General features: G+C 38.8%; 3 protein-coding genes across 3 annotated transcripts; 1 reads left to right on the top strand and 2 right to left on the bottom strand.

The window, feature by feature from the left end:
* The first annotated feature begins 641 nt into the window (after nt 1-641).
* LOC146469018 (uncharacterized) lies at nt 642-12,835 on the top strand. Its single transcript, XM_085123627.1, has 10 exons — nt 642-762; nt 5,210-5,348; nt 6,104-6,260; nt 6,348-6,396; nt 7,231-7,269; nt 8,297-8,385; nt 9,909-9,924; nt 10,175-10,242; nt 11,040-11,147; nt 11,464-12,835. The coding sequence occupies exons 1-10, from the start codon at nt 651-653 to the stop codon at nt 11,605-11,607; spliced, it is 921 nt and encodes a 306-aa protein (XP_084979753.1). The 5' UTR covers nt 642-650; the 3' UTR covers nt 11,608-12,835.
* On the bottom strand, nt 2,408-4,503 carry LOC146469019 (uncharacterized). Its single transcript, XM_085123624.1, has 2 exons — nt 3,971-4,503; nt 2,408-3,872 (listed from the first exon to the last, which is right to left on the bottom strand). Exons 1-2 carry the CDS (start codon nt 4,298-4,300, stop codon nt 2,610-2,612), a joined length of 1,593 nt encoding a protein of 530 aa, XP_084979750.1. The 5' UTR covers nt 4,301-4,503; the 3' UTR covers nt 2,408-2,609.
* LOC146469017 (uncharacterized) lies at nt 12,665-19,189 on the bottom strand. Its single transcript, XM_085123626.1, has 3 exons — nt 17,738-19,189; nt 15,556-15,702; nt 12,665-13,667 (listed from the first exon to the last, which is right to left on the bottom strand). The coding sequence occupies exons 1-3, from the start codon at nt 19,049-19,051 to the stop codon at nt 13,455-13,457; spliced, it is 1,674 nt and encodes a 557-aa protein (XP_084979752.1). The 5' UTR covers nt 19,052-19,189; the 3' UTR covers nt 12,665-13,454.
* Between the last annotated feature and the right edge of the window lie 496 nt (nt 19,190-19,685).

Below are 19,685 nucleotides of genomic sequence, written 5' to 3'. Positions count from 1 at the left end.
AAAAATAAACGCACTGCTCGCATGCTCGCAAATGCTCGCAAAGACCATTCGATACCCCTACTATATGGGGGGTTAGGGCTAGGGTTATGTGGGTGAGTTACTTGCCTGACTGGCGGTCGAATGCGAAACAGATCAACAGAGATGGAAACTTTTAATTCTATTGCAATTGCACTCCACTGAAAAAAGGTTGCCTGAGTCCAATGTAGTGAGACTTAAGCCACTTTACTCCCTTTGTTTTTCGTCAGGTCTATCAACTTTTCAAAAACTTACCACCAAATCTTCGTTATATACTGATGGTCGTTTTCTTCCTAATGGTGTTTTCGTTTATAACCTCACTAAGGTCGTTCCCAGGGTCCTCGCGAAATTTAAAATGGTAGGGGCGGAAGTCCTCAGTGCACGCGGGCTACAAAATACTCCAAGAATCACGCGATTTCGCGCGTGTCGTACTCTGATCCTGGGAAAAAATGTAACAACGAGTGTAGCAAAGACGAAAATCAAGCATGTCACACCACAAACTCACGCAAAAATACTCCCTCTCCACCCCAGCACGTTGGATAGATTGTCGGATAGAATTGGTGTGCTGTGGTAAAGCAACAGTGGGAGACTGTGGTACACGACAGTCCCAGTCCACTGGAGTTGAACAGGTCAAAATGGCGGTCGTTGTGGGAACGTGGCCGTTTAGTTTCGAAGCTGTGGAGTTGATTTCCGACAGGTTACGAGCAGGGAGCGGGTGTGTTGATGCTCTTGAAAGTGGAATCAATGGTAAGATTTCTAATCGGGAATTTGGGTCGATTTCTTAAAGATTTGTAACTACTACTTTTGTATGCGTGGTTTGTTTCCAACTTTACAGTGCGTTTCACAATACTTTTGACAAACGGTTTCCGAAGTTCGTTTCAAATTCCTGAAGTTCGCCACGAACTTTGCAATTTCATTACGCAGTTGTCAATCAAGTCGGGAAATTTGAACCAAAGTTGTAAATTTCGCGCCGAACTTCGTTGGGAAGTTGCCAAGTTCGTTGAGAGGGAAGTTCACGCTATTCGGTTAATTTGGTAATTATTATTAAAATGAATCCATTCACAGTGCAAGGAAAAGCAATCCCAAGTTCTGTTAGGGAGAAAATTATTGAAAGCTGGTTAGAAGGGAAAGGGCCAACGCAAATAGGGAAAGAGCTGCGTTTACAGAAACAAACCATTGCCAACATCGTGGACAACTTCGTTCGTAGAGGGAATTCAGAAGCCGAAACAGGAGGAAATAATACTCGGTTAGCGCGTACTGACGATGTAAATGTTTATATTGAGTACTGTAAAAAATTAAAGCCCAGCGTTTACAGCAGTGAGATCCAAAACAAATTGGTGGAAGACAACGTGTGTTTGCCTCAAAATGTCCCGTCGCGTTCATCGATAAGCCGTAGCTTAAAGCACGATTTGGGCTATTCTTACAAGAAAATTAGCGTTATTCCTCAAGAATCATTGACACCTGAAAATGAAAACAGATTGTTTGAATACTTAACAGTTTGCGCGACTATTGATCCAAGGACAATGCACTTTTTTGACGAGTCTTCAGTAGTTAAGACGACTGGAAACAGACATTACGGACATTCAAGAATAGGCCATCCAGCTTTGGAAGTTCAGCGATACGCAAGCAACGCTACCTTTACCGTAAATCTTCTGCATAATATGTATGGCGTTGGACACGTCAATTTGTTACCTGGACCTTCTAATGGACTTGAACTTCTTAATTTCTTTGCAGAAGCATTAGAAGAAGATGATTTTTTTGGGAACCCACTTCTTAAAGTTGGTGATACCGTAATTATGGATAATTGCGGTTTTCACCATGCCAGACATGTGGAACCAGTTTTAAGAAATATGTTGGCAGCCCGCGGCATTGCCTGGCTTCGAAGGCACTCTAAGTTTGCCGAAGTTCACACAGATATTGCTATTTTCCAAGGTCTGAGCACAATCACCGGCTCCTGGGATGTCTCGGAATTTCTTCAAACATTGTGGTTACGTCGATTAGTAATTACTAGTTTCCGTTAATTTGTAATCGTAAAAATGTTTTGTAAAAATTTACCACTGAACAAATGCTACCAGACGACCGGACAAAAAAAGTATCCGGTAAAAGTTTTGGAACGGGTATTTTCGTGTGTGGGGTTTCAATTTCGTGTTTTTGAACTTTCTATTTACATAGCTACACTGTAAACAATCTAAAACTAGCAGGTCGTCTGTGTAGATGGACTTCTCTGTCGTTTCTCAGTACCTCAAGTACTTTATATTTCAGGATCAAACATCATAGAATAAACCTCGCTTGCTTTGTTGGTTAAAATATATTGATCAATGGAAATGTTTCTAAATTTTTACAGTAATTAAAGTATTTAGCACAGTCTAAATGACACACTGAATCTATTGGATTTTCCCGGAAAATTATTAAATCTCTTTTATTTCCCAGAACAAAACTCATACAAGCGATAAAAACCAAACTGAAAGTGTTCTGTCGTTCACAGTGAACTATTTTACCAAAAGTCTATTACAAATTCAAAACGTTTTTGAACACAACTGTTTTATACACAAGCCAAGGAGTCAGAGTACATGATAGATGATGAAACGTTTACATTAGCTCTGTTTCGGATCAGTGTCTGCAAAGTGCGTGGCAACATTTACTAGTGTATTTAAACCACCCCATCTTCCAGGACTTTGGGGATTCTGGCTATAGGATCCACGCGATTCTTCAGTAACGGTACTAGAAGTAGAATTCGCCAGAATATTCGAGTTAGCCGCTTGAAAACTGTGAACAGGAAGTTGAAATGGAATAGGAAATGGCGTTTGTGGATAAAACACCGTATTGGCAAAATTCGGATGTTGTGTATTTTCCAAGTGCATACCGTGTACTTGTGATGTGTTCAGGGCAACATTCTGTATATTTCCACTGTGACCGGTATTGAAAGGAATTGGATATCCATGGTAATAGTGTGGCAGTGTCCCGGGTAGTGTGAACGAATGTCTGCTTAGGCGGGCCGCGCGAACTTTATCCTCACTCTCAGAAGTTGAACTCGAACTTGAATGGTGCCGCCTCTTCTTTTTAATCTTCTTTCTCTTTCGTTTGCGTGTTTTACGTCGGCAATCATCGCTTTCGCTTGACAAAGTGGAGTCATCTTTAGTGTCGTCCTTCGAATGTAATTTAAATGTATCTTGTTTACTAGCGCTTTCTTTACCTACATCTGCAGAATAACTAGACTTAACCGGCGACATGTCTTTACAATATTCTACACTCGCATCAGTTTCTCCTTCTTCGAACAGATCAGGTGAATTGGCCACTTGCCGAAGATTTTTTTTGCATTTTGCAAGGAGAATTCGTAACTGCTCGGGATCATCCGCACATACTTTGGGAATTTTTCCATCAAGGAAATTTCGCAGCATACGTACATCTTGCATAAGTTTGGGTTTGTTTGTTTTATACGAGGGATCCACAGCATACAAACGAGGGGTTAAATTTTTTATGAAATGAAATTCATTGTTCGATGAAAAATCTTCCATAGCTTTGGCTTGGTTTTCAAGCTCGTGAATTTCTTTTTGTTTTCTCTTGAGATCCACCTTCAAGGAATTCAGCTTGTTGAAATATTCGGGATGTTTCTCCTTAATTCCGCAAAACGTATAGTCCACACACTTCTTCAGCTGACATGGTTTCGTCATCTGATTGCGGTGACCCCTATGGTGACAATAACTACAGACTATTTTACCACTTCCAATCGCTGGAGGCTCTTGCACTTGGATCATCATAGACTCCAAGTTCATTTCAATTTCTCGATATTCTTGTTTTCCCCTTTCGAGCTGTTCTTTAAATTTTTTCCCCTGCTCTTGCAAAGCTGGAAGAACACACTAGAACGGAAATGATTTAAATGTTAGACGAAGACTCAACTGAATGCTGAATTCAACAACGAACCAAAAGGTTCCCGCTTAAACACGTGCAAACTTACCCGGCGCGTTTCCACCTCAGACTTCGAGTATTTTTCTCGGGGTTGGGACGTTTCATCGATATTCATTCGCTCTGCTTTATGCCCCCGGGCTCGAACTGGAAGCGGCGATTCTTCCTTAAGGAAATCTAATTGATACATCAGCAAGCTTTTTGCACCTAAAGGTAAGGTTTGTTCCTTTGAAAACATCATGTCGACTTGATCCGAGGTAAGAAGTTTTAGTTGAAGCCTACTCGTAAATTGGTTAGCAGCGAGTGTTTCAAAAATGATCTGATAACTTTTATCATCCATTTTGTCCTTGAAGGTTTCCATCCAATTTGATAAATCTGCCATTATTTATCCAGTTCAATTTTCCACGCGCATCAAAAGCAATTCGTAACTTGTGAACCTTCGAACTGGCACGTGAAATTCAACACTTCGTTCTCAAGTTCGCGATTTGATTGACAACTGCGTAATGAAATTGCCAAGTTCGTGGTGAACTTCGGGAATTCGAAATGAACTTCGGAAACCGTTCGTCAAAAGTTTTGTGAAACGCACTGTAATTTCATACCGGGTCACTGCAGCTGACGATTTAATCAACCTCATTCATTCTCACGCAATTGCGTGGGTTAAATTTGAGTTGACTGATTAAACCCTCAGAAATTTATTTCACTTCCTTGATTGTAAATTACTGCAAAGAACTGTATTTTCATCAGCCTCGTTCCCAGGCCTCATCTCGCTTATCAAAGGAGCCGAGCTTCGCGAGCTGCATGTCTGAGGTTTGGGAGTGAGCGTGATAGCGTGACGCCCTGAGATTCAAAACAGGTGACGTCACACATGGCAGTCTGGCGATAAGGGCCTGTATTTTCAAATGATCGCAAAGGACCTCAGGCGCTGATCAAGTGATGTATTCTCCTTGCTTATTGAATGCCAGACATTGGTTTCCATATTTTGTAAAATATTGTGGGGCCGTGAACTGGGAAGTGGACTGCGGGCCGCTGGGCTGTGGGTTTTGAGGTGGACCTCGGGCCGCAGGCCGCCTTTTGGCAAAACCGCTATATATCTGATCCCTTGATTGCAGACAGTAAGCGAAGAATCTGACTATTATCAATTGCAGATGGGCATTACAAAGGCCAAAAAAATTGAAAGGGCATTATGAAGCTAAATTGTAATTTCCTGAGGGGTAAGGGGGATGGATATCTTCTGTAACTACACTTTATATTTTATCAGTTATTGTTGATGTATCTTCTGTATTTTTCATAGTAACTGAAAACAACCCTGAAACTGGCCATTACTTTGTTGGTAAAGGTGGATTCCCAAATTCCCAGGGTGTTCTGGAGTGTGATGCTGGAGTTATGGTGGGAAAAAACTGCAGTTTTGGTGCAGTGGCTGCATTGCAGGGGTAAATAGCACACATTAATTACAATTAATACATGAACCAGTGAGATATTTAGCCAGAAAATGAAAATTGGGCATCCAATAGGCTTGTTTTCCCCAGCTGTGAAATCCCCACTCCCCCTTTAAAACAAACAAACAACAGAGCAAACAAATAGACACAGTAAGACAGATAGACTAGTTAACAAACAAACAGACGAACAATCCCCTACCCATAAAGAACAACAACAGGAACAAACAAACAAATGAACCAAAAAAAGTATACAAACCAACAAGACAAACAAAGTTGGATGATTTTCCAAGAATTATGATTCCAGATATTTGTCCCCCTCAGTGGCGCTTGGTTCTGGCTGAAACCTTGTCACAAACTCTTTCTAATTTTATTTATTAGTCACTTTTTAATGCTGTGTGGTAAACGTAAACCAACAGAGCTACATGACTTGTTACAAGCTTAATTGATTTTTATGGTTTCAGAGAAAAACGAACTCAAAGTGTTGTTGAGATTCTGTATAACATTGCGGTGGTTTTGCAAACACTGTGAAAAGAAACCTTCATGCAATATTTCTTGCAAGAAAGATTTCTCTAATTCTCTATTTATTTCGATGGTCTCATGGAACTAATCATATTTCTGAAATTGAAAATATCCTGTGGTGCTTTTCATATTATAATTTATATGATCCTTAAACAGTAAAATCCCTTCAACAGTTGGTCAACCAACAGTTAACTTGGTTCTCTTATGTATGACCTTATTTCTTTTTTCAGAGTTGCTGCTCCTTTCTCTGTTGCCAGATGTGTTATGGAGAAATCACCCCACAGTATGCTGGTAGGACAGGGCGCACAAGACTTTGCTGCTACAAATGGGTTCCCTGTGGAATCAAATTCGACACTAGAGACCCAGAAGTCAAGAGAAGCATTTGAGGTGATCATAGCTAAGGGTACATTATAAATTTTCATACATGCACAAATGGAATTGGATCTTCACACCCAATCCTTCTCCTTGCTGTAGGAATTTCTCCAAAAGCCATGCAAGGTGGTGGAGAGCCATGACACTTTAGGTGAGATCAGCATGTTGGTATGATGCTATCAGTCTTATAGTAATAGAGATGATGTTAGTCAAGTGTGTGATGTCTTGAGGCACAATGTTTTGTTGTATTTTTTGTCATTGTTTGTTTTATTTTTCAAAGTGAAATGATCAATAATGACTGATAAAACATAGGTCCCATCTCACAACAGTCTTGTTCCTAGCAATCTGTGGGAAGTTAAGGAACCCACACACTGTGTACTGCCTAAGGGATGCAGTCTCTGGTGTGGTGGTCTATTTCTATCTCTGATTTCATCTGTCTTTCACATTCAGCCTGGGTTGGGTGGGTGGGTGAGATCAATATATGGACTGAATGGGTGCAGCCAGTGGCGCCTTTACCATCCTCGTTCCCAGAGCCTACGATCTTCTGGTCAGCGGTTGGATCGTAGGCCCTGGTAACAGCCGTTACCGGATGTCGTGAATTTCACGACATCCGGTAGCGCATGCTCAGTGTGATAAATTACCATTGCGCTTGCTCAGTATTATTATTGCTCAGTACTGCTCAGTATTAGGAAGTAAAGACAAACTCGCAGAAGCGTAGCATTTTTCACCTTAAAGCGCATCAGGTTTTCGACAGCCAATGTAAAAAAAGATATTTTTGGATGGACCCAGAGCCACTCGTTCAACAATTTAAAAAAAACGTTGGGACTCTGGGGACGAGAATGCGCCTTTACATGCTGATGTCCAATCTCACCCCACAGAAGAATTGTAAACCATTATGAGACTATGTGATATGTGCAGTATATTTATTTATTTTTTTATTTTAAAATGGCAATGATTGTACCCATTTAATGTTCTTTTTTAAAAGGAATCCTGGTATTGGACACCCAAAAGCATATAGCTGCAGGTATTTAATACTATGTTAACATGTTTTACAATACACTAAATTGCTTCTTTTTTTTTTTGGAGGGCTTTGAGCATACCTGATCTCTAGTGGTTTTTATATTGCTTTCTCGTTTTTGGTTAGATTCACGTGAGTTTTTGTACATGGCCTTGATTTTTTTTTGCTGTTTAATTTGTGCTTCATTTTGTGAAAAGTTATGCATGGTAATAGGACTGAGTGGAGTACAATATTTTATTCAGGTATATGTTGAGTAAATCTTAGGGAGCAGGGATGGCACAGTGGTGAGAGCACTCGCCTCCCACCAATGTGGCCCAGGTTTGAATCCTGGACTTGGCGTCATATGTGGGTTGAGTTTGTTGTTGGTTCTCATCCTTGCTCCGAGAGGTTTTTCACCGGGTACTCCGGTTTTCCCCTCTACCCAAAAGCCAACATTTCTAAATTCCAATTTGATCTGGAAAGTGTCCCCAATTAGTGCTCTGCGCTAAAATTCATTGACACTTAAATAAAGTAATTTATATTTTAATTTTTTATCCCCTTTCTGTCACTCATACATGTATATCTTTAATTTTCAACTCACTTCCTGCTGGGGATCCTGCAATCAGTTGACTGAGATCCCATGTTGTGTTAGCCTGCGAAGCAGACGTATTTCCGGGTGTCGGGATTTCCGCTGAAAAGGGAATCTCGACAGCCGGAATTACGTTTTTAATGTTGTGTGAGTGTGGTAGGATTTTAAAATTCATACTCCCAATTGCTTTATGCTGGGTACTCTGTCGTGAATAAATAGCATCCCATCTCAGGGAAACCAGGGTTAGGGGGGGGGGGTAGTCAAAATAAACATATTATTGTTACTTCGTGTTACAAAAAAAAAAAACGGAGGCGTTGAAAAGAGAAGAGGACATGGCTGATTGGAGCTCAATAATATTGAACTAGTATACTGTGTAGGCTTTGGGAGACCTGGCGAACATATTCTATCTCACTGATTTCTATCTACGATTTTATTTCTTATTTCTTTCTGAAATTCGATATTCAGGTGTTTCATCAAGTGGGACGGCCTTCAAACATCCTGGCCGAGTTGGTGACTCACCCCTCCCCGGGTCGGGATTGTATGCTGATGATGAGGTAATGTGAAAAGCCCATTTTTTAGTTGTGCTTGGTGGCCTGGCCCTTGACTAGAAATGAGGCTGAAGTTGACTCTGTCACGACACAAACTTCACTGATCTTCATATGAAAATCGGGTTCTTCTTATGCTTACTTGTCTGTATTTTCATAATGAAAAGCACTGAGGTTTGTATCAAAAGAAGTCAAATCCAGCCTCGCTTCCACTCAAAGGCCGGTCACAAAGCACAAAACTGTAAAATGGTAACCTGTCGACAGGCCTGTAATTTTATCGTAAGATCTTCTAGCGTGAGGTTTTAGGAGTGTGTGAACTACTTTGCGCTTTTGCGTGTTTGCTTTGTTCTCTCTCGCGCTCGTCTCGCCATAAAAATAATTCAAACTAATGGAGAGGGTCACATTACATTTTAAAAGCTATTCTTACTCCAGCTGGTTTTTTTAGTGTGTTATTGCTATATGAAATTTACAAAAGTTGATAAAATAAAAGTCAGATTTAAAGAACTAGTTCTTTGTGAACTCCCCCAACGCATTTGAGAAAGACAGACACAACCGGCGTTTGAACTCAAAACTCTCTGAAAGTCTTGGTATGGTCATTAGAGAGCTTTAGCAACGGCGACGGCAACGAGAACGTAAAAAAAAAACAACAACTCAACAACAACAACAACAACAACAACAACAACAACTGTGCACATGTATTACGCTTTTTGGTACATTTCTTTGCCGTCACTGCACGACTAGGGGGCTGTTTACGTGGAGGGAGGAAGATCCGAGCACTAGGAAAATCTTAGAGGGCGTATCATCCTATCGCCATATGTTTTCTCTATTCAGTTAAATGCAAAAAGTTGTACTTGGCCCTAGCGCTAGGATCTTCCTAGAGACAGGAACTTCCTAGCTGAGAGGTAGGAAGATCCTAGCACTAGGAAGATCCTAGCACAATGTAAACTACTTTCGCTCGGAAGATCCTAGTACTGGGACAAAAAGAACAAACTTGGCTGCAGCCGGGCGTTCAGCTGCTTAAGGCCGACAGTTATTCTTCTTTTCCTTCTCCACTTGGTAACCACTTCGGCCGAAATTTCTGCATGTAAAGCAAAACGAAAAGTTTTTCCGCCTTCTCGGATCTTCTTAGTGCTAGGATCTTCCTCCCTCCATGTAAACAGCCCCTAGGACTTGAAATCAGTGAAATTTCCTGTTGGGACGTTTTATGAAGGACAAAATCACACCGCGACGAATTTTCTTTCTCTTTCTAAATTTGAGTGCGGCTCGAAGAATTCAACTCCAGGAAATTCTACCTACATTTGACATTTAAAGCGAGTTGGAATAATTAATCGCGACGACGTTTGAAAAAACGCGAGTTCATTTTAATAGTAATAGTGTCGTCGTTGGTAAAGCTCCCTATTGTTCTGCTCAGACAACTGTCTGAGCAGAACATTTTCGTTGATTTTTTTCTTTCTACACACTTCCTTTTTACAATCTTTGGATAGCAGTTCGCGGACAAATTATCAAAAATGCTTTGTCTCTTTCTTTTGCAGATTGGGGCTGCAGCAGGTTTGTTTTCTTTTCCAAGTATTATGGAAAGTGACATGAATGAAACTCAGACACTTATAATTCACATCTGTTACTACCGGAGTATCAGACTTTCCTAAGGGGAGGGAAAAGCTTTTTATTAAAATACACCTAATTTTACGACACCCACTTGAACAGCGCTGTTACACTCTCGTCGACAAGAACTTGCCTAACTTCTTCTTCGAAGATCTGATCGCCTTTTCACTAATATTCGATTTGATGCATTTTACAGCTACTGGAGACGGTGACAACATGATGAGGTTCTGCCCATCTTTTCACGCAGTCCAGCTTATGAAGGGGGTATGTACGGACTGAATGTGATGTACACCCTTTTTCTATATAACAACTTTTTTTCATATAAGAACATCGAGGCGGAAACTCTTTTTAGAACATGCTAAGAACGTACCCAAGATGACACCAAGAGTGGGCTGGCGCAACATACTTTCAATCCAGGCTATCAAAGGAGTTTGATCAATAGAAGAAAGATCCTCGCATATTAACTCGAAGGAGTTTGACATGATATAGCGCACAATGGTCTTTGTGCGCTGTATCATGTCATGTCAGTGAATCTGAGCTAAAACAACAGAAAGCGATCTGAAATGCACCCGGCCCTTCAATTATTTCAGTATTCCCAGATTTAATACAGTAACATATGGTCAACATTCCTTGCGCTAACTTGGACCAAAATTATGGGGAAAACTGCCTAAAAATATTAGATCCGCAAAAACTTTGAACAACTTTAAAATCGCTATAAGAAAGTTTGACGTCAGCTCTCTGTTGGACGACGGATGTATGCGTTGTTCTTGCTGTTCATCTATCTAGTTAATTGTCAAATAAATAATTTTTAGGTGTTAATTAATGATTATTAATTATTAGGTTTTCTTAACTTTACTTAATCTTAGTTGAATAGACTTTACTTTATATTTTTTAGTCTCCCCAATTAGTAGGGCACTTGTGCTCGGCCATCCAGATTTGAGACTTAAATAAAGTTGTTGTTATTATTATTATTATTATTATTATTATTATTATTATTATAGCCAACTCGGCGCTACTCTCCTTGTTGGATCAGCTCTATCTTCTCACTTTCCTGTTGATAGGGTTGTTCTCCACAAGAATCGTGTGAAATAGTAGTGAAAGAAGCACAGAGAAAGGCAGGAACAACAGCAAAACCATTTGAGATGGCCTTAATTGCCCTCAACAGAAAGGTACGGTTTCTGTCGAAACCTTAATGGCTTGGCGCGGTAGACTGAATCTCGCAATATTGTGTTGGTAAATTTTGCGTCAGCATCAAAGGTTAGAATTAGTTTGCACTATTCTATCACCTATGTACTCATGTTTTCAAGAAAACATGAACATGAATTTCACGTTTGTTGTTTGAGGTAAACGCGATTCTAAATCACTCTATTGATATGGGAAAATGACGACCAACAAAACTTTCGAATTCAATCTCTTCGTTAGATAACTCAGTTATCTTTTTAACCATTTTTCAAACAACTGACAGTGCGTTCCAATGCTTTCCAGGGTGAATTTGGAGCAGCTGGAACCGTTCCATATTTTAAGTACGAAAGATTGAACACCAATTACTCAGGATTTCCATATGTAGTGTGGACAGACCAAATGAACACTCCAGAAATCAGAGTGCAACCTCCTGTATGTTTGGAGTGACTGCAGTGATTTCAAAGCTTGATGATCAAGTTATGATGTGGGAAATGAGTTTGAGTGTAGGACTTGAGGAAATGGCTGAGTAAATATGCCGCACAGGTTCACTTAGCACTTTAACATACACCGCAGAGTTGATTCTCTGATCTATCATGTGTCTTTAGTGCTAGCGGCACAACATTCATTTGTGCCAATCACCCATGACTTGCTCCCTTCTGGCCTCGCAGCTCAGTTGGTAGAGCAATGGACGATCAAGGTTCGATTCCCGCCGTAACCCTCCTCGCAAACGCTCCTGTGTAGTGATGAAGATAGAGCGATATAAGGTTTAAGGTCAGTGCTTAGAGCTGCATCTGCCTGGTGTGTACAGTCGACTCCCAATAACTCGAATCCTCGCTAACTCAACCAAAATCGATTTCCATCATACCAGATTAAAGCTCATGCATGAAATATGTCACGGAATTGTTGATATCGATCAAAATAGTTATCTGCGCCCACATACGAACTGTGTTGCTAAACCCGTTTTACTCATGATTATAAATTCTTAAATGTAAATGCCACAAAGGATGTATATTTTTATTCCTTTTTCCCACGCACCCTGAGGATGAACTACCGAAAGACATTGTTGAAAGTGATTTTTTAGAGACATTTAAGACCAAGATTTCCAAGTAATTTACTGAATGATCTATGTATTTCAATTATTTTCATATTTAGTTATTTATCTATATTTTAAACTCATATTTAATTTAACTTATATTGTTATTATTTTTAGCTTTAAGGTTCGAGTTATTGGGAGTTGACTGTAGAAGGTACAGTAGTTGGTGGGGGATACTCCCTATAATGGACTACTAAAACCTAAAAGGGGTACCATGTTCAGACTGGAGGTATAGATGTAAAAGGGTAGAGATTTCACGAATTGAATTATAGACAAGGTTAGGGAAAACTATAATTTAGGCTGACATTTCAATTATCTCAAACAGACTAACCTAAAAGAGATGTAGTGTTTTTACTGAAGGTATTTGAAAGGGGTACCTTTCCTGCCATGGAGTTGAGAAAGAAGAAGCAATTGATATAAAATTATTTTTTAATTATGCTTTCCTTGATGTACACACGGCATGACACAGTAGTCAAAAATGACAATAAATATTTCACTGTGTGAAACACAGTATAGTTCAACTTGATATGTTAGACGTAATACATGTATATTAAACACAAGGAAGAGAGTTTCATCCGATTTCCAAACATGGAGAAGATGGTTGAAACATTGGTGTTTGGAAATTGGATGAAACGCTCATTCCAGTGTTTGAAATGGCTTTTCAAACCATTAATAATTCTTGGAGAAGTTCAAAGCAAAAGTTTACCCAATTTTATGATAGTTAAGATCACATTTTCAAACCTCCTTCACGGTAGTGATTTCATATGTTTTCTCTTCGTGAATTATTAATGAATTTGAGAATTATGTTGTAAATATGGATACCTTCATGAGTTAAATATTGTCATTTTCACTTTGTGCATTATCAACCTTCATGGAGTGAAATACAAGTTAACATGTTTGACTTGTGATAAAACAAATTTATATGCATTTTACATGCATTTATCAAATAAATATGTGCACTGCACAGACACACACAATCTGTTTTCAACAATTGTATGACTGTGCAGATACATGTAGTACCACCCCAGACACTATTCCACTACTTTACTGTGGAAATGTTGGAAACAACAGTGCAAGCAAAAATTTCTGGGGTGGACTCACACACGGTGAACATAGCATGCAACATGGAATGGAACATTGCATTGTGTCCCTCAGCATCCAGCTGGCAAACAGGTTGCTTTCTCGCTTTATTAAACATTCATTACAGCCTAATCTTTGAAGCCAGGTCTTTCCTTATACTGTCTACTTCTTTTTTCTCCTGTTCATGCCTCAGTCTTAAAATTTCAAGCACAGTGATTTCTCGATCATCATCATCACCATCTTTCTCGTCTCTGCTTCTGCCTGAACCAGAGTTGCTTAGTTTCCTGTTGGTCATTGGCTTGGGCTTGGGAACATTCCTGGCATAGTTCAAAGCCTGCATGAAACAGAAGATAGCAGTTGGCATTTACATTAATGCATTTACAGTCGGAAACTGAATTTGCTTTGAAAAATCGGGAGTTCCAAAAACTGGGGGTAAAACTCTGACCGAAGCAAATCCAAGGGAAACAACTTTTGATTCAAAGAATTGGGAATTTCAAAAGTCAAGGGTTTGAAAAATCGGTATTCTACTGTACATATTTCAAAAATAATTTAAAAATTTTGTTTAATGCAGCTAACCTAGGGAGTTTAATCGCGGTCAAATGTCAAAAGTCTGTTACAGATTTAGGTTTATGCTTTGAGAGCACAAAGCTGATAAGATTTTGTGAGTCTGTTAGTTTACTAAATTATTTTATGATTTCTAAAAACGTTTCAGGAACAGTTAGGTGAATTGGTTTTCTGCCTGAAATGCATTCAAACGGTAAACACAGAAACAAAGCATTGATCAGTCTCCACGTGCTTCACTTTACAAAACTTGAAACTTTTTTGAGGATGGTGCCTACAATTGTTACTGCGCATACGTTCTGGGCATCTTGAGATACTCAGGCTTCCTATGGGTGGTGCCTACTAATACACTCAGGGATATTTTTGCGCGCTTTAAAGCTATGCGGAGAAAGCAGAACTTAGCAAGTGATTTTGGTATCCAAAAAGAAAAGTGGGGGTAACCATGCATTTTTCAGAGATAATAAACTTCAATTTGGGGAAAAGCGCCATACATTGCTTTGTATTTTTTTGGTTTTTTTAATTATCGTTGCTTAATTATCTCTAAAAAATGCTTGATTACCCCCAATCTTTTTGGATTTCAGCAGCCGCAACTAAGATCTGCTTTTCCTGCATCGTGATAAACTGCGCAAAAATACTTCGCTATTAGTAGGCACCGTCCTTAAGCGAATCATAAAATGGTTTAGTAAACTCACAGTCACAAAAAAACTTTTTAGCTGTGAGCTCTCAAGGTAAAAAAAAAACTTAACTTAAATGACTTTTCTTAATTTCAATGTTTGAACCAAAAAAAAAAAACAAACAGGGTCTAGGAGAAGTCTTCCTTTCCCCTTCCCAAGGCTAATGCAAGCATGATTGTGAATGAGGTTGATTTTCCAACTTGGAACTCTTCGGCCGGATGGACTTAACATCAATTTTAGCTATATTTGAATTGTAACTATTAATGCATGTGTGTGCTTCTATTCATATGTGTGCGTGTGTCCAGTAGCTTATTTCAATGGTTTTCTCCACACTGAAGAAAGGTTATATACCTGAAACATCTGTTTTTTTCAAAACCATGTTTGACACTCTTTGATACTTATTTTTACATCAATTCTATCCAATAACTAAATATACCTATTCATTATTCCATAGGATAGAATGTGGTAAATAAATTCACTGTCACATTAATTGCATCTTCTCCCTTGTATGCTAAAATAATTTCAGGGGAATAATTAAACCCAGTTAAGGACGGTGCCTACTAATACCGAAGTATTTTTGTCCGGTTTATGACTATGCAGGAATAGCAGATCTTAGCAAAGGCTATTGGAATCCAAAAAGGAAATTGGGGGTAACCATGCATTTTTCAGAGATAACTAAGCAATGATATCTCTAAAAAGCGCCAAAATATAAAGCAATGTATGGGATTTTTTCCTAAATTGACGCTTAATTATCTCTGAAAAATGCATGGTTTCCCCCAATTTTCTTATGATACCAAAAGCATTTGCTAAGTTCTGCTTTCTCCGTATAGTTTTAAACCGCGCAAAAATATTCCTGTATTAGTAGGCACCACCCATAGGAAACCCGAGTATCTCGAGATGCGCAGAACGTATGCGCAGTAACTATAGTAGACACCGTCCCTAAAACACGTCTAAACCCTACAGCTAACTGGTGTGTAATTTACTTACTGTCTGTCTTTTTAACTCTGCCTCTTTCACACACTGGGGTTTAGCTGCAAGAGGGGCAGGACCCCTGCTTTGCTGTTGTTTTTTCATGTTTGAATGATGAGCTCTCAACATTGTTGCATATTCTCGCTGTTTACTAACTTTTTTCATCTGCAAAGGAGTTGAATGGTTTGATAAGGTTACGGTTGTAAATCAATTGTATAAATATAAATGAAAGGGCTTAGAGCATAACCAACGCAAATGACTTTTCATATTGCTTTTTGTTGTTTTAGGTCAGATTCACCGAAGTTTTTGCATGTGGCTTTGAATTCCTTCAGGAAATGTTGATCAAATGTTTTATCTACTGCTTTAGGCTTTGTTTGCAATAAAAACCTATGATTATAGGCAAGATTTCCATTTTTATCACAAAACAAAGTACAAAGCAGCAGGTTTTTTTTAACGTCATATGAGAACAACATAAAGATTTGATCAAGCAAATAAAATATTTCTCACTGTCATATTCACTTTAAGACTACATCCAAGAAATTATACCCAACCTGATAGTGTTTGCCTATAAGTTGGGTGTCTGCATTTATACTAAGGTGTCTGCTTTGAGAAATTCAATTAATAATTTAGATTAATTCAGTTGTATCAATATTATTAACTTTATTTACAGTCATTGTAGATAAAGTTAATTATTAAATCACTGTTTAAGGGATTATTGAGAATATTTGGCATTTTGATCAAATTGTTCAACATTAAAAGGCAAGTCATAATTAACAATAATTATTATTATTCCATGAGTGCACATTGGATGTGAGATTATAGATAGTCAGGCAGTGTTTACACGAACGTGGTTTCATTTGTAACCGCATCGCTTTCGATGCAGTTACACCTTCTGTTTACACAACACCGGTCGAGACCGTTTCCAAAACCGGATCGACTTGAAAATGCTGACAAAAGTGGAGTGTTTTCAAAACAATATGGTTTCATCTGTTGTGTAAATGGTGAAACTGCATCGATTTGAATACGGTTACTATTTTGGCGCAAAATTTCACTTGGGTGTGAAGATTCAAAATGAATGGTACATTTTTCTGGACTGATTCCCAATTAACACTTTCAGGCTAATTTTACTGACTTTGTACTCGTTAGTTACTTTCAACAGGAGTTCTACTTTGTTGTCAGTCCATGTGAATTTTGTGCTTTTTTTCGCCATGTTGACAAAAACAAAATGGCGGCGTAATAATTGAACCCAGATCCCCTTCCTCAATAATGAGTGCCTGGGAACAAGATCGATATGAGGTAAGTACTTGAAAATGGTGAGCTTGGCACCATGTAAATGCTTTGAAACCGGTTTCAAGGGCAAAACCGCATTCGTGTTAACACTGCCTCAGTGAGGCATCAACCAGTTAACAACCAAGTTGGCTATAATCATCTCATACCGTGTAGCATAAACATTTTGTGGGAGTTTTATTTTGCGGATTGGCGATATTTTGCAGTTTGCGGGAACATATTTTTGCGGCTTGAGATGACTGAAATTTCTGGTGGGAACTAATTTTTACGATTCATTGTTCAGGTAGCAGAAAAAAACCTGCAATCATTGAGAATGGATGTAAAAAATCAGGCATCGCAAATGTCCTAGTAAATGGTGTTCCTTCAGATGACCCCATTCGTGCCAATCTAATGCTGAATTGCTGTACACTTGACATTTTCTGTTCTTTACACATTGCTTTGTTTGCGATACAGACAACCTATGTATCTAAGCTCTGGTTGCCTTTTCCAATGGAAAATCATGTTAATTTTCTTGTTTAAGTCCAGTGGCACAAGTCTGATACAAGTGAAGTTTTTTATTTGACTGAAGGGATTTATTTTCTTGCGGCATTTTATTATTATTTTTTTTTTGTGGGAACTAGTTTTTGCAGATCGAGATCAATCTGCAAAAATTAGAACCTGCAAAATTTTCATGCTACTCGGTATCCAACAAGTGCAAAAAAAAAAAAAAAAAACTACAACCATCAAGAAATATTGCTAGATTTTGCTGATTTCTCTTTGTAAGAACAACCACAAAACAATTTAATGGTTGCTATTTGTAAGACATGGTATAATGGCGCATACACCATGGCTGCTTAGCCAATCAAATCCCTGGAATTGCAGTATGCAATGATCCAGTTTTTAATAGTAATAATTATTTTCGATGTTTCACTACCTTTTCTTTGTAGTCATCTGTGTCAACATTAGGCCCCAAGCCACCAGCCAAGGGCTTGACCTTTGACCCTGTAAAAGCGTGGTAGTCCTTCAAAGTGTATGGTTTGTACGACATAGGCTGCTGTAAACTTGAATAACTACCAGATGCCTTGCTGTTTCGATCAACGTTCGCCATCTTCTGCAATGATGGGGAGCGTGAATGCACTAAATATGGCTCAGAGGAAAACTTTCTATGAAGACTGGATTCTGGAATTTTATCCTTTCTATCAGTCACATAATCATTGTTTGGTAAAACTGAAGAACGATGGCTATCGTCTTCACTGAAATGATGTGCACTGGAGAGGAGTGGCTTGCGATGGTAACCATATACTCGCGGAGGCGCTGACTGGGTGGACAAATTGTTATAGTGCATTTCAGGTCGGATGGGTCCCGCAATTGCATGTGATTGTCTGAAATGCGCTGTGGCACTGTGATAACCTCTAACATATGACACTGGGTCAAAGACATAGTTTGAGTCGTAAGTGCTATAATGTTGACTTACGTCATAGTATGGTCCATGATTATGAAATGTATTAAATGATCCATTTAGATCGCTGTTATCAAGTAAATCACTTTCTTGTTCGTCCAATTCGTTGGTGGTGCTGATCAAATCAAGGTACTGCCTGCCAACATGATTTGCAACATAAGAATTTTGGTTAAAATTATTAACACGTTCTTCATCGTCCAAATTATCTCCTACGTCGGAGCCAACTAAATTTTCCCGAGTTGTGTTTTCCTGTACATTTGTTTTCTTTTCCACTTTACTGAGTTTATTTCTTGCTTTGATTGCATGCATTTGAGCGTAACTAGATTTTGTTGGCGATCGCTTGCCCGCTTTCTCCTTGTTTCTTTCAATTATATGCTGTGATGGACGTGGTTTAGAAGCCTTCTCGGTAGTTCTGCTCTTTGTTTCATTAGCACTTTTTATCGGCGTTGAACTCTTGGGAAAATCAGACACTTCTTCAGTGATGGCCAAAGTTGATTTAGCATCGTTCGTAGAAAATATTGGCCCTTCGTCATTGACTGGATCAAGACGTTTAAGTTCTCCAATTTCCCGTAGTTCCGTTGACTCGAGAGAGTCATTCAAAGAAGTGTCTAAGCTATCAGACACCATCTCTGAATTTTGTCCCTCTTCGTTGACATCCACCATAATATGAGCAACATCCTGCTCTACGGGTTCATGGTCCAATATGGCGGCCAAAACAGTAGGCGACGCAAATGTTGTTATTTTACCTTCCACGGCATCGTTGCCTTGTTTTTCTTCGTGGTTTTCCATTCAGTGGACATTAAATATAAATGGTGGATCCTTTGTTAGATTTTAAGTCCTGTTAACAGAGCCTTTGTAAACAAGAAAAAAGTGAATATAAGCTTATTTTTTACTAATAAACGAAAACAACAGAGACAGAAAACTACCCACAGTGCCTCACTCGTTGCTAAGAGCTGTGTATACTTTTTGACGGAAAGGGGGGGTGGGGCGGGGGTGGTAACAGGAAGGTAACTCTTTTCAGACGCCATTATGCATCACAAAAACAAAAACAAAAACCAAAACAACAACAACATCAAAAATATATGCGAAATAACTACGGTATCCCATGTTTATACCGGAAGATAACGACAACACCTTCTAAAACAGAAGATTTTCTCAGGATATCTTAAACATTTACAATTTTCCATGATCCATTACTTACAAAATGCGCATATTTAACGAAACTCCTGAATTTATCCTACCATCGTCAAACTAATTAGACCTAATAACACAAAAGAAATAAATATACGCAGAAAAACTGTGCAGAACGTTTTTCCGCTTTAAATTTCCAATAAGTCTTCTTGTCCTCTGGAAAAAACAAATATATAAAAAAAAAAAAACAGTAAAAAACAAGAAAAAACAAATAAACAGGGTAGGTAGGATT

Source organism: Pavona decussata, unplaced genomic scaffold (assembly GCF_977016875.1).
Source record: "Pavona decussata unplaced genomic scaffold, jaPavDecu1.1 SCAFFOLD_127, whole genome shotgun sequence".
NCBI classification, from domain to species: Eukaryota; Metazoa; Cnidaria; class Anthozoa; order Scleractinia; family Agariciidae; genus Pavona; species Pavona decussata.
Note: the sequence above shows the minus strand (reverse complement) of the source record. Positions and strands in the feature narration are given on the sequence as shown.

Bases quoted from the DNA above. Each gene is read 5' to 3' on its own strand.
- LOC146469018 (XM_085123627.1), top strand. From the start codon at position 651: ATGGCGGTCGTTGTGGGAACGTGGCCGTTTAGTTTCGAAGCTGTGGAG. The intron at 5,349-6,103 runs GTAAATAGCACA...TTCTTTTTTCAG, and splicing joins GCAGTGGCTGCATTGCAGGG to AGTTGCTGCTCCTTTCTCTG. The intron at 11,148-11,463 runs GTACGGTTTCTG...AATGCTTTCCAG, and splicing joins TAATTGCCCTCAACAGAAAG to GGTGAATTTGGAGCAGCTGG.
- LOC146469019 (XM_085123624.1), bottom strand. From the start codon at position 4,300: ATGGCAGATTTATCAAATTGGATGGAAACCTTCAAGGACAAAATGGAT. The intron at 3,873-3,970 runs GTAAGTTTGCAC...TTTCCGTTCTAG, and splicing joins CTGAGGTGGAAACGCGCCGG to TGTGTTCTTCCAGCTTTGCA.
- LOC146469017 (XM_085123626.1), bottom strand. From the start codon at position 19,051: ATGGAAAACCACGAAGAAAAACAAGGCAACGATGCCGTGGAAGGTAAA. The intron at 15,703-17,737 runs GTAGTGAAACAT...ACTCCTTTGCAG, and splicing joins CAGATGACTACAAAGAAAAG to ATGAAAAAAGTTAGTAAACA. The intron at 13,668-15,555 runs GTAAGTAAATTA...TGTTTCATGCAG, and splicing joins CAGAGTTAAAAAGACAGACA to GCTTTGAACTATGCCAGGAA.